This window comes from Miniopterus natalensis, chromosome 3, assembly GCF_054644295.1.
Source record: "Miniopterus natalensis isolate mMinNat1 chromosome 3, mMinNat1.hap1, whole genome shotgun sequence".
NCBI lineage: Eukaryota > Metazoa > Chordata > Mammalia > Chiroptera > Miniopteridae > Miniopterus > Miniopterus natalensis.
The window spans coordinates 96,213,156-96,226,202 of record NC_142083.1 but is presented as its reverse complement, the minus strand read 5'-3'; the positions used below and the strand labels follow the sequence as shown (position 1 = coordinate 96,226,202).

General features: G+C 40.0%; 1 protein-coding gene across 1 annotated transcript in view; it reads left to right on the top strand.

Moving 5' to 3' along the window:
- XPO6 (exportin 6) overlaps window positions 1–13,047 on the top strand; it is a 112,729-nt gene that overhangs the window by 54,245 nt on the left and 45,437 nt on the right. The window contains exons 7-9 of the mRNA XM_016217910.2: window positions 559–1,012; window positions 4,230–4,356; window positions 9,543–9,652. Coding sequence (XP_016073396.1) covers window positions 559–1,012; window positions 4,230–4,356; window positions 9,543–9,652 — 691 coding nt within the window. The remainder of the gene's footprint in view (window positions 1–558; window positions 1,013–4,229; window positions 4,357–9,542; window positions 9,653–13,047) is intronic.

The window sequence follows — 13,047 nt, the reverse complement described above, 5'->3', positions numbered from 1 at the left end:
CCGGGACTCCTTTACTCTTACAATTATTGAGACCCTCAAAGAGCTTTGTGAGTTATATCTATTGATATGAAAACAAAATTTACAAATATTTATTCATTTAAAAATAACTGATGAAATCATTATATATAAACATAATATATTTTAATGGAAAAATAACTATGTTTTCCAGAGCAAACAAGAACATTTACTGAGAAGAACAGAATTGTTTTACAGTTTTGCAAATCTCTTTATCATGTGGCTTAATGAAAGAGAGCTTTTGCTTTCTCTCTGTCAGATATCACATGTAATGTGGCTCTGGAAAGCTCTGGTGTACACTTGTGAGAAAAGAAACTACCAATATAGGATTCTTTTAAAACTAGTTTGAATTTGAGAACTCCCTAAAGGATCTTGGGGACCCTCAGGAGTCCCTGGACCAAACTTTGAGAACTGTTACATTATAACTGTTGCATTATAGTAGTGCTTGGTTTTTGTTTTTTGTTTTTGTTTGTTTGAAGGAGAATTAAATTGGTTTGTAAGAGATTTGATAGTGTAGATCTTAAAAGTCTTTTGTATTTTCAGGTGACTTACTGAGTAACCTGTTGCAGAGTCCTAGCTCAGCCAAACTCTTGAACCAGCCAATCCCCATCCTTGATGTGGAGAGTGAGTATATCTGTTCCTTGGCCTTGGAGTGCCTGGCCCATCTCTTCAGTTGGATTCCTCTGTCTGCCAGCATCACCCCGTCCCTCCTTACCACCATCTTCCATTTTGCGCGCTTTGGCTGTGACATCCGAGCCAGAAAGATGGCATCAGTTAACGGCAGCAGCCAGAACTGTGTATTGGGTCAGGAGCGTGGCCGGCTTGGGGTCCTGGCCATGTCCTGCATCAATGAACTCATGTCCAAGAACTGTGTGCCTATGGAATTTGAGGAGTATTTACTGCGTATGTTCCAGCAGACTTTCTACCTCCTGCAGAAAATCACCAAGGATCACAATGCCCACACGGTGAAGAGCAGGCTAGAAGAACTCGATGAGAGGTAATGAAAACAGGTGTGAAGTTGGCATGCCCTGAGAAAGGGCCTTGACTGGTTATCACAGTGTTCTGCATGGTGTCGTAATCCTCTTTGGTTTCAGAATTTGGGGCTCCTGGTGAGGAACAGAAAGGTAGGTGTGCACCAGTAAGTGTAGGCTTAGCTGGAAGGGCTAGGGGTGGTTAAGGGAAATGAAGTGAGTTTGAAAAGTGATTGTGAATTGTGTAGGTTTGTTGTCTTTTCTCCCATCCACCTCCTGTCCTCCCTTCCACCCGTCTTCCCCCTTCTTCTTCACTATTTGCTTGCAGGTCTGAAGTGGTGCAGGAACCAAGACTGCTGCTCATGCGTAGCCAAGAACAGGAGAGGAGGTCCGTGGAGGTACAGGAGTTACAATCACCCTTTCTCACTTGGTGTGGCTTGTCAGTTTTTACTATTTGACTCTGCCCAAGTGGACATCAGCTAGTGCATAGGAATGCTGTCATATTGTAAGTTGCACACAGATGGCAAGCTTCACGACAGAAAGGAGAGATGTTCATGTTGTCACAGGCTCATGTTGCGCACACCTGTGTTTGTGTGTTATTGTCCCTTTGAATGGAGTCTAGCCTTTCCGAAGTGCCCTACGAGATGATTCTGTCACAGTACTCTGAGGCAGGGTTTCATTAATTTCCCTTGTAGATGATGTCATTTATCTGCCTTACAACTTTCATTAATAGGATGCTACTGTGGGGTAAAAACAACAGGGAAAAATTGAAACTTATATTAATAGCATCATCATGTTGACTGTTCAGAAACTTCCAAGCAGATAAATTGTGTTGAATTAGTAAATATGTATAGATTGCCTGGCAGGCAAAGTTAATTTTTTAATCAATTTTCCTTGGCTTGTGTTTTATTATTAAGCTATGCAGAGTTAATCCATTTTCTTTCCTTAGAATAAATAACAATATAAAGTGCCTAAAATTAAGATGGTTTTAGTGCTGCTTAAATTTAGCAATTTTAATAAAGTTTTTAAGTTAAAAAAATTGGTACATAATATTATTTTGGTTTGCTTCATTGTAAGCAAGCTTTGTGTAAAATTTTCTCTGTATAATCACAGAAAACTCATAAAATGGTATGGTAATATGTTTTATTTTTTATTATTTGGTAACAACTTTGTATATAAATTCAAAGGCATCAGCATTCAAACGCAATTTTATATTGTTTTCTAGCTTGTGTTAAGAAAGGCTGTATTTTCATATGTTAAACTCTAGTTGCTTGTATCAAACATCAGATATCAGTTGTTTTGACTTTTACTTGTGGCATAATGTTTGTTATGGCTTACCTTTGGGTGGTATAGAAATGTCATGGATTATCTTTATACTGATTTTGTTTCGTGTAACTTTTATGCTCTTGGTTTTATATTTTAATTCTATGCTTTCCTATTGCCCTGTGAAAGCTGAGAGGTGCCTGGAAGCAGAAAGGTGACATAAACAATACTGTGTGCTTGCTTCCTGGCTCTCGGGTCCCCTACCACTAATTCTAAACAGCTAAATCCATTCTCGGTTGTTTAGGTGCTACTTAACCAGGTCCTTTGCTTCTCTTCTCCACTATTGCCTTTTTTCTAACTTTCTACTGCTCATTAGCACCTGTACCAGAAGGTGGGCAAGGGAAAGAAAATGAGGTGAAATAAAATTTGTAGTTTTAGCTGCTGAACAGCCTTGTTTGTATTCTTTAAAACATCGGGTTGGAGATTAAAATAAAATTGAGATTGCATGATATTTTACCCGTGACTTCTCTTTATTCTTCTACGGGTGGTAGGGAATTGAGTGCATCTTTCTAAAGAGCAGGAAACAGGTTGGTGACTGAAAATCCATGTAAAAAATATAATGTAATAAGCAGAGCGAGGAAAGAGGAGTTCCTGCTCCTTGAGGATTAGTGATGGAAGGCATCAGAGAGAAGTCTCTTTGTACTTTCCTATCTCTAAAAACAGTTGATTTCAGTGCCTGTTTTTTAAGTATTTGGCCCAGTGATCCTTATCAAACAAATTAATGTTATTAAAGCTGCAAAGAAGTTTACATATGTGTGGAGGTCAGACCATTGGGCCACCCTCAGGACGATAAGTCCCAAGAACAATATGGGGCATTTTATTTATGGCCTAATTTTGCTCCTCTGAGTCGAAGTCTTCTTCTCTCCCTTTATTATTTCATGTATCTGTGCCTTTAAAAAATAGGTTTCCGAAGTTACAAGTTTCAGAATTGGTTTTGGCCATTATTTAATTTTTGGCTAATGCCTGTTATAGCTTTGTCTTTTTTATTTTTATTTTTATTGGTCTCTGAAATGTGATTTATGGAGCTATGTCCATCTCATTTTCTAATCACCTTTTGGTATTTAGGGGCTTAAAATGACAGTTTCTGAGATGTGAGAGTGATGATGTGCCGTGTGTTTAATAACAAAAGTCTCTTATCCTTGCAGCTGTGACCCACACTCTTCTGTGAAATGATTTTGTGAATACAGATGACTGGGGATTCACTGTGATGTGAAAAGAGAGCACTGAGTTGGGAGTGGATGGTAGTCCCATTCTGCCATGAGCTGGCTGAGTGACCTTGGGTTGATCACTTTATCTCTCGGGGCCTCTCTGTAAAATGAAGCATCGGATTAAATTGTCCCGAGGCTTTTCCAGCTCTGACAACCTTCCCTTATTTTTGAAATGACTTTGGAGTGGATTGGGATGTGCTGTGTTTAATTAGCTCCTAGTGCTAATTAAACACAGGGCAGGCTTGACTGTATCTTACCTGGATGCCATGTCTTTTGTATAGCCTTGTTTTGGTTTTTGTGTTTCTAGCACATTCATTTTAATATTTTGGCCTCCTAGCAAAGAAAACGAGCCTTCCAGACCTGCCACATTGAAATGACACACGTGATCTGCCCATTGACTTTTTAGTACCATTTCCTTTCACTGTAATTGGGCTATAACACTAATGAGTTAGGAAACGTGAGAGCACTAGTTTACACGATGCTTCATAGATGGTGTTTGAGGATTAAAGTTGCTTTTCTGCTATGTTTCAGGTGGTAATGGAATGAAGGGTTGCCTGACCTGTAGGTAATTGTTGCAGGCCTTTATATTTTTAACTGAAAATATAAATCTGAATAGTTCTTTACTGAAAGAAATTTGGATTAAATTTGAGTTTTCTTTTAAGGAGGTGGCTGTGTGTCTCATTGTCACCTTTTGTCTTCTTGTCTTATTTAGCTACATCGAGAAGTTTACTGACTTTCTTCGGCTCTTTGTGAGTGTGCACCTAAGAAGAATCGAGTCCTACTCCCAGTTCCCTGTGGTGGAGTTTTTGACACTTCTGTTTAAGTACACATTTCATCAGGTAATGCCCCAGAACCGCCTATCCTTCCTCCCCCAAAAGCCTGCTTTGTTATTTTCAGGAGAAAGAACTACTTCACTTCCCAAACATTTTATAGTGCTCACTATGTAAAGATTGACACATTTACCCTTCATAACAACCCTATGCGATAGGTAGTATTGTCATCTCCATTTTACAGGTAAACTGACGCACAAAGAATGCCTTGCTCAGTAAGAGGTGGAGCCAGGAATTGAACCCATACAGTCTGTGCTCTCTTAACCACTGTGATGTTGGAGAAGCAAAGTATAGAAAACTGTGCAATTAGGGCCATTAGCTCTATTCTATAACTGTCACTGAGACTTCCCACGAGGAGACTATAAAGAGTGACCCTCTCAAGAATTAAGTTTTGGTGGGTCCATGCTCCAAACCCTCAACCCCCTTCAACAAATATTTTTTGAGCCCCTATTATCTGTCAGGATCTGGGCGTATACAAACTTGAAAGTCCTTGCCTCCATTGAATTTACATTTCAGTGACCCAGTATTTTTTATTTGTATTAATGGAACAGTTTTATTGAGGTAAGATTTATATACTACTAAATTCACCCATCGTAATGATGCAGTTCAGTGGTGTTCAGTAACTAGACTGGCGCCATCATCACCATAGCCCAGCTGTAGAAACTTCATTCATACCCTGTCCCTTGTGCCCTTTTGTGTGTGTTGTTAAAATCAGCTTTTTATTGAAGTATCAGATACATACAGAAAAGTGCATAAATCGCACAGGTACAGCTTGGTGCATTTTTCCAAAATGAACAGACCATGTAACCATCACCTATGTTAAGAAATAGAACATTACCAGCACCCCTCAGAAATCTCATGTCCCTTCCCAGTCATTCCCCACTCATTTCTCCCCAGAAGTAACCCCAATTGTGATTTTAACATCCCAGGTTAGTTTGGCCTGTTTATACAAGGTGTATTTGTTCTGTCTGGCTTTTTTCCTTTAGTATTATGTTTGTGAAATTCACCTGCTGTGTGGCAGTAGTTCTTCATTGCTTTATAGTAAGTCGTTGTCTGAAAATCCATGCCACTGCTGATTGGGGCTGCTTCCAGTTCTGGTGAACAGGAATCATGTTGCAGTGAACATTTTTGCACACGTTTTTTGGTGTATAGATGTAGCTCTTTCTGCTGGTATATACTAGGGATGACATTGTCAGTGAGGGCATCTGATTTTATAAGGAGACTTTTATGGTTGTAGCTTAATGAGGCTAGAGGAGAGGCAGGGGTCTAGGCTGGGGGTGTGTTCGTATGCAGTAGACTTGGAGTAACGTTTTAGTGTGCGAGCCAGCCCTTCTCAAAGAGGTACTTGGCAGTAAGAGCACCCAGTGGCAGAGTGAACCATTCCTGGGTACCGGGAAAGGCGCAGTTGGGGGAAGATGACCAAAGGCTGAGGAAGTGTGAAGAGGTCAGACAGAGAGTCCAGCGAGTGTAGAGCAAGAAGGAAAACATGCTGGGCTCACCAGGCCTAAGGAGGAATTGAAGAGATGGTGAGATGTGGGAGGGTGAGGATGGGAAATAGAAAGAGGCATCAGAGGTGGGAAAGTTTTGAGACGGGTCCAGATAAATCTTAAAGGGAACCAGATGGGTTTGATAGCTTAGGATAAGTGTAGCAGAAATAAAAGAGAGAAAAGGAGCCAGCGTTGGAGTCAGAAAGAAGGGGTCTGTTTGGGAAAATGGAATGAAAATGTCTTGCAGTTTTGCTCCATATGTAAAAAGGGATCTTTAGTATATATGGTGTAGAAGAAGCTTAAAAAATGTGTTAAAGTGTGCATGTCTTAGGACTGCTTCTTTGGATTTGGACCCAAATGTTCTGTGTCGAGCTCTGGTTGTTTCTGTCAGCCCTGTGTCCTTGGAAAAGTCTGTTTTGTTTTCTTCGATTTCCATTTCCTAACCTAAGGAGAGCGACTGCAGTGGGCATCTTCAGGGTCTTTCCCAATGTTCATCTTTTATGATTCTTTCACTAGAATTCTACGTGTTAGTTCTCTGTTGTAGTGAAAGTGGTACTTTTATATACATATACATGTATATTATATTTATATACTCGGAAAAGACATAGATATGGTAATGGAAGCAAACAACAAGCTTCTTTCTTCCTTCTTTACTTGCAGGTCTCTGTCAGCTGAGCTCCCTTCTGCTCTTGTGGCCTCCTGTGTGAGGACCGTTCTTTCTGGGTGCAGGCTCTTGGACTGTGGTATCCTCTAGGTGCGGGCAGAAGCAGATGCTGAGAACAGTGGGGCGGGAACCTGGAAGGTGCTCCATGCAGTTTACTATAGGGTGGGCAGCCCTTTGCCAGAGAGGCAGAGTAGAGAAGAGATGGCAGGCATACTCCACGATAAGGAGCTGCTGGTGGGGGAGTTTTTTTGAATATGATTTAAGAATAAGAAATTAACTGCTCTCTAGAGAGAGCTTTAAGTTCTCATCTACTCATTAATAGTGTGAACATCATAGTTTAGTTGTCTGGAAAGTGGGAAAATGTGCCTTTCCTCTTGTGTGGAGGGTTATAATGGGTGTACTCAGTATTTTGCCTTTTGTTTCTAAAATTCATGAAAAGGTTAGTACTGGTGAACATATTTTGGAAGAATAGTAATAAGATAAAGATGGTGTTAGTATCTTCTCTTACCAGTTCCTCTCTTCTATTTCTTTCCTACATTGTTTCTCTCACCTAAGTGTCTTGCTGCAGCCCCTCTAGTCCCTAGTGCTCACCAGGTGCTTGCCTCCACTGTCATTCTCCTTGCTTGCCAAGGCCCTGGGGTGTCTGTATATAAGCATATGACTTCTGTCTTCCTGCTCTCTCTCTTACTGTATCGTCACCAATTCCTTCTTGGTCTTGCATTTTTCATTTTGCCCCTTCTTCCTAAAACTCTCAGATAGGATGGCACGGGGGTGGGGAGGGCTGTGGACCAGAGTCTCAAGATCCCCATTCCAGTTCTGTTTCTGTTCCTTATTTTGTCACCTTGGGCAGGTAATTTCTGAGCCTTGGCTCCTTTATCTATAAAATGGAAAGAAGAAAAATACATCTGTCCAGTTTTCAGGACTATTGTAAAAATCATATAGACCAGGTGTGGGAAACCTTTTCTGACAAGGGCCATTTGGATATTTATAACATCACTCGTGGGCCATACATAATTATCAACTTAAAAATTAGCTATGAAAAAAGCTCCTAAATTTAGTGAATTTCGAGTCCCGCCTGCGGTTGCCTTGGCAGGGCTAGACCAAATGATTTCTCAGACCGTATATGGCCTGTGGGCCAGATGTTTCCCATCCCTGATGTAGACCAATGCATATGACTAACTGCTGCAGACCACTTGCAGATAAGAGTGGTATCATTAGTTTCTTAAAGAAACTTGTCAGGATTTTCAGTGATTAATTATCCCTGGAATCTGATAAGTGTATCTGTGTACAGGTACATTTTTAAAATGGGTCTGTGAGGGTTCTGAAAAGTTGGATGACTTTAAACGTGCAGTCAGCCTATCATCTTTATGACCTTACTGATCTGTGCCCACAGCACTCGTCAAAGGCCAGATGTGGGTGGTGCACAAGGTCTCACAGTGGGACCTACATGTGTGGATGTGAGTGGCAGTGTTGCAGGTCCTACAGAGGGTTTATCTGCCCACCTTTTTTTCTAACCTTGGGACACATAGCAAATCCTCAGTTCAAAGGCATGGTAAGATATGTGTAGTTATAAAGTACTTTGATGTCGCCATAAAACCCGGATTTATGTGGAGGCTTTTCTCTAAAGCACTTCCACATGCATCTGGTCAGTTATGTTCTTTGGAGGGCGCTGGTGAGTATTTTCAAACCAAGGAATGACAGCTGGGCCACTGACTTAAGGGAAGCTCAGCAAGCCAAAGCCAGGACAAGACCACATCTCCTGGCTGGGCAAGTCAAGTGCTTGCCCACCAGCTGCCCATCTTATTTCCATGTGTCTTATCAATGTTTTCTGCTTGTTCATTGGCTTCATTTCATGCCATGGACAACTTGGGTTTTGTGAAGTCTGAAGTAGAGACAGGAAGTGGTCTTTCTGTTTTCTGAGGATGTCCTGTCAGTGGTCCTGATTGAGCTGCAGCCGTCTGGTTCCAGGGCTGCCAGGCAAACTGTGTGCTTGGAGTCTGTGTTTTTTAAGTTACAGTTTTCTGTCTCAGCCACAGACTGGGCACAGAACTCCCCCTGGATGTTAACCCCCCAGCGTTGGTTATTCCTTGGGCAAATTCCATACATGTCCATGTAAACATAAGTGGAAGAAAAATTGATCCAAGATGATGGTATTATTTCTTTCTACATTATTTCTTTCTATACCAATTATGTGGTTTCAATCAAGCAATCACAACTAAAACCAAAGAGTTCTTGTAGGTAGCAAGAATTTGAGTGGATATATAAGGGGTTAGGGGGCCACAGTTGAAACTGAGTATGTATGAGAAGGACTAGATGGAGAGTTTAGTGCCTGGGTTTTTATGAAATAGAAGCTCAAAGCTCTCGAGAGAGTTGGTCAGTGCTCGAGAGAAATGGTCCAGCACTAGGATCCTACAAAGGCTTTGTCCCCTCCTCACTTTGTCCTGTCAACACTGGGTCAGAGGTTGCTGCTAGCCTGCTGGACACCCTACTTTTACAGATGAGATAATGCCCAAGAGTCAGATTTAACAAGCTCATTTTCAATCTGTTATATAGGAAGACTGCAAATAGTCTTTCCTAATGTTCACAGTGTAAACTTGGCACCTTTGGAGCCACTGAAACTTATTTTCAGTTTTGTAGTGATATGTAGTAGAAAGAGCATTTGCTGGGGTAAAGGGACCTGCTCCTCCCCCTGACCTTGAGTAAATCATATCTTTCTCTATAAACATGTGAATCGGATGATCTGTAACAATCCTTCTCACCACGGTCTTAGATTTTTAAGATAGGTGTTCGCTTGGCTTATTTTGTTGCTCAGTTTGTCCCACATAGTATTTCCCTAATGATGTGCTCTATGGTACCCTTGTCTTGTTATGTTCAATGGGGCCTAATTGTGAAGACCGATTAAAAGACACCAGTGTGCTTTCCAGGAAGCTGAGGGAATGTAGGCTTATTGGTTGTAACATTCTGATGGAAGTAATTGGTGGGTGTGTTTCTAGGGAGTATTTGCATTAAGTAATTTCATTGTCTGGATTTCTTTTGCACCATAGCCTACTCATGAAGGTTACTTCTCTTGTTTGGATATCTGGACGCTCTTTTTGGACTATCTGACAAGTAAAATTAAAAGTCGTCTGGGAGACAAGGAAGCAGTTCTCAACAGGTAAACCCAAGAAATGTTGATAACTAGAAATAGACATTTTTGCTAGTTTTATTTATGGCCTGAAGGGTCAACCATGCATCCTGACCTCTTCAGTGAAACCGAGTCACATAACCTAAAGTAGTGATGCCATTGAATATTTTCTTCTTTTTTTTTCACTTAATATCTCATTTTCTGAAAACATATTTTTCTGATTAAAAAAATATTGTTAATCTTCAGTGTGAAAATGCTTTGTGTGTTTTTTTTTTAATGGCATTACTGAAGCATTTTATTGAATGAAATGATATGACACTTGGGATTTGCTTTAAAATAATCCACTGGGAATAAAAGGGGAAGTGGTTGGCCATGTGTTGGTTGATGTTGAACTTAGTTGATAGGAACTTAGGGTTCATTATACTCTTACTCTTTTTGTATGTGTTTAAAAATTACCTAAAGTAATAAATACTTGCCATGAAAAAGGATTTTAGAAACCAGGAAAAGATAGAAAATATAAAGAAGAGAAGTTATCCATAATTCCATAATCCATAGATAATTAATTACTTTTGTACTTTTTAAATTTTATTTTTTAAAAATAGAAAATGGGAAAATGTTTTCACCCATGTTTCTCAAGCTCATTTTTCTTGCTTGCAGGTAGAAAGTGTGTTTCCTGTACACTGTGGTCATTATTTAATTTCAGAAATGAAATAATGAGCTAATATATTTATAATGCTTGGCACATTATATGCTCAGTAAATGGTATCAGTGGTTGGTGGTGTAGATTGTGAGCATGCCTTCCCCAGAAATGTGCCTAACGGAGGTTGTGAGGAGAATCCTCACCTGGGGAGAGGTTGGATTGAACCTCTAAAACCCTTCCCATTGCTGAGGTTTTATGAGCTTTAAAAATTATAAACAGAATATTTGCATTTCAAGTTTAAACATTTGCACTTTTGTTCCCAAACATTATTTTTGTGATTGCAAAATAGCTTCCAAGTTGCTATGGTGCCTGCTCACTTGTGGTTATGGGTAGTACATTCATGTATAACGTTATTATAGAGCAGTAGATCCTGTTTTTGGTGAATTTGTCAATTGTACGTAATTGTGTTTTTGAATGAGATTCTTCAAAGCAAAGTTACTTCCGCCAAATTGTCTTTCTCGGGTGCCCAACAGTTGCATCCTTTGGTCCTGGGTCTGTGCCTGATTTGCTGTATTTAGTGGTAGATATTCTTTCATATCTCTCAAGGTCATTGGGAGAATAAACTGGGGAAATGATTAATATGAAAATGCTTTTTAAAGCACAGTACAAGTATGCTTTAGGTGTGAGAATGTGATTTCATTGAGAAAATGTATCCTAGCAGATTATTACTGTTAAATATACACTTAGGCACATTCTCGTACCAATGGGAAGAGCAGTGGTGTAGAGTTTGAATTCTTTTTCTGCTTCATGTTAGCAGTGCTACTTTTGGTCAGGTTATCTGCTGACCACATTTCCTCTTGCAGAATTCACATACTAATACCTGTCTTGAAGGATGGTTAGGATGTATATAAAATCATGTATGTAAAATACCACCACAGCACTTAGCATGTATTAGACAACTCAGTAAATGGTCACAGTGATGACCCCATCAGTAATAATAATAGATGGTCCTGCCATTTGGCTGTGGTGGTGACCATGAGTTAAGTGACAGGGCCCCCGGATGGTCTGCACAGGTCAACCTGTCATCTGATATCACCTGATATCACAGTTGTCAATGCTTCTGGCTGACCACTTTTAATACTAGTTATTTTTCTCATTGATCATTTGATTAAAAAGGAGGCTAATTTTTTATGACTTTTTTTTTTTTTTTTTTTTTTTTAAAGGCATACACTTATAACACTTTCATATCTTTAAAAAACAAAAATACCCAAACCCAAAACCTTCAGAGCTGGTCTGTGGTTTATGCTGTAAAGAGTAACCATCGTCTGAAGACCTGCTTGTTGTCAGATACGCCTTAGTGGTCTAGGATAGTAGATTGCCCTAGAAGGGTGTATAAGGCAGTCCACTGGGGTCCACAAAGAAAAAAGTTGAACTTCAACTGGTATACTTTATCTTTCACCTTTTACACTATACATTTATACATGTGTGTGCTCAAAAGTTTTTTGTTTTTTAAATATATCTTTATTGATTTCAGAGAGAGGAAGGGAGAAGGAGAGAGAGATAGAAACACCAATGATGAGAGAGTCGTCATTGATCGGCTGCCTCCTGCACAACTCCTGCTGGGGATCAAGCCAGCAAACTGGGCATGTGCCCTGACCGGGAATTGAACCGCTATCTTCTGGATCCTAGGTCGATGCTCAAATGCCCAACCGGGCTGTTCAAAAGTTTTTAAGTGAAAGTTTTGAAAGTTTGGTAGTCACTCTTCTAGGTTATAAAAGACTGTAGTATATCAGTGCGCTGTTTTGCCAAAGCAACTGATAAAGAGCACTGGCTACTGGTAATTACCACATTCATTTTATCTAAGAGTTTATAAATCTAGTCAAATGTTTTTCAACTGATAACGTATGTCTGAAAGAACATATTTGGGGTGCTTTTGGAATTACAGTTGTGGTTGAGCCAGAATTTCAGAAGCAACTGATCTTGCAGGAAGTAGTCAGAATGTTTTCTTAGTGTCTTAGTGGGGAATGTAGGTGTGGTTAAGTCACAGAGGCAGCACTGAGTTCCTGTCCCTTGTGGTTTAAAGGTTTTGCATCATTCGTCACAACAATGTAGTAGGCATTGTAGGCTACAAATTTAGAAGCACAAATATACATGGATTTATTTTTGGTCTTAGGAGCTTGGAAATGGGAGCTCTGCATGTTCCTTGCTCAGTGAGAATGCTCCAGAGCTGCTTGACAGAGCTGGTAGGGATTTTAGAGAACTTGAGTCCCATTGTTAATGTAATAAATGTTCTGAACATACTCAGCTGAACAGAATTGCTGGTGGGGCTCATTGTCCTGATTTGCCATTCTGAGGTTGCATGGAAAGACCTGAATTTCTGTCGGCTTTTCCTCATTTGTACTTTGTGGATGGTTGTACCTTATAAGTTGTTAAAATTAAAGGAACCAATGTGTGTAAAGCACCTTGGCTGACCGTAAGTGCTTAGTGAATATGTATTGGTTTCCTTCTCTTTTCTCTCTCTTTTCTTTGTGCTTGTCAGTGTGAAGGGAGCCACCTGTGTAGAAACTTATTTTTACAGGAAGATGAGGAAACTTGAAGTGAGTTAAGCAACTTAAAGTTATTGAGTCATGACTTGTGAACCCCTTTGTCATGAGACTGACAAGTGCTGGCCACAGACCAGCTAGGGATTCTGGGTGACACTAGATTGGACTGTAAACAAAAGTGGGCGAGTGTGAGAAAAATTGCTTCCTTTTTTTTCCTGAGTGGGTTTCTGCTTAATAAAGAG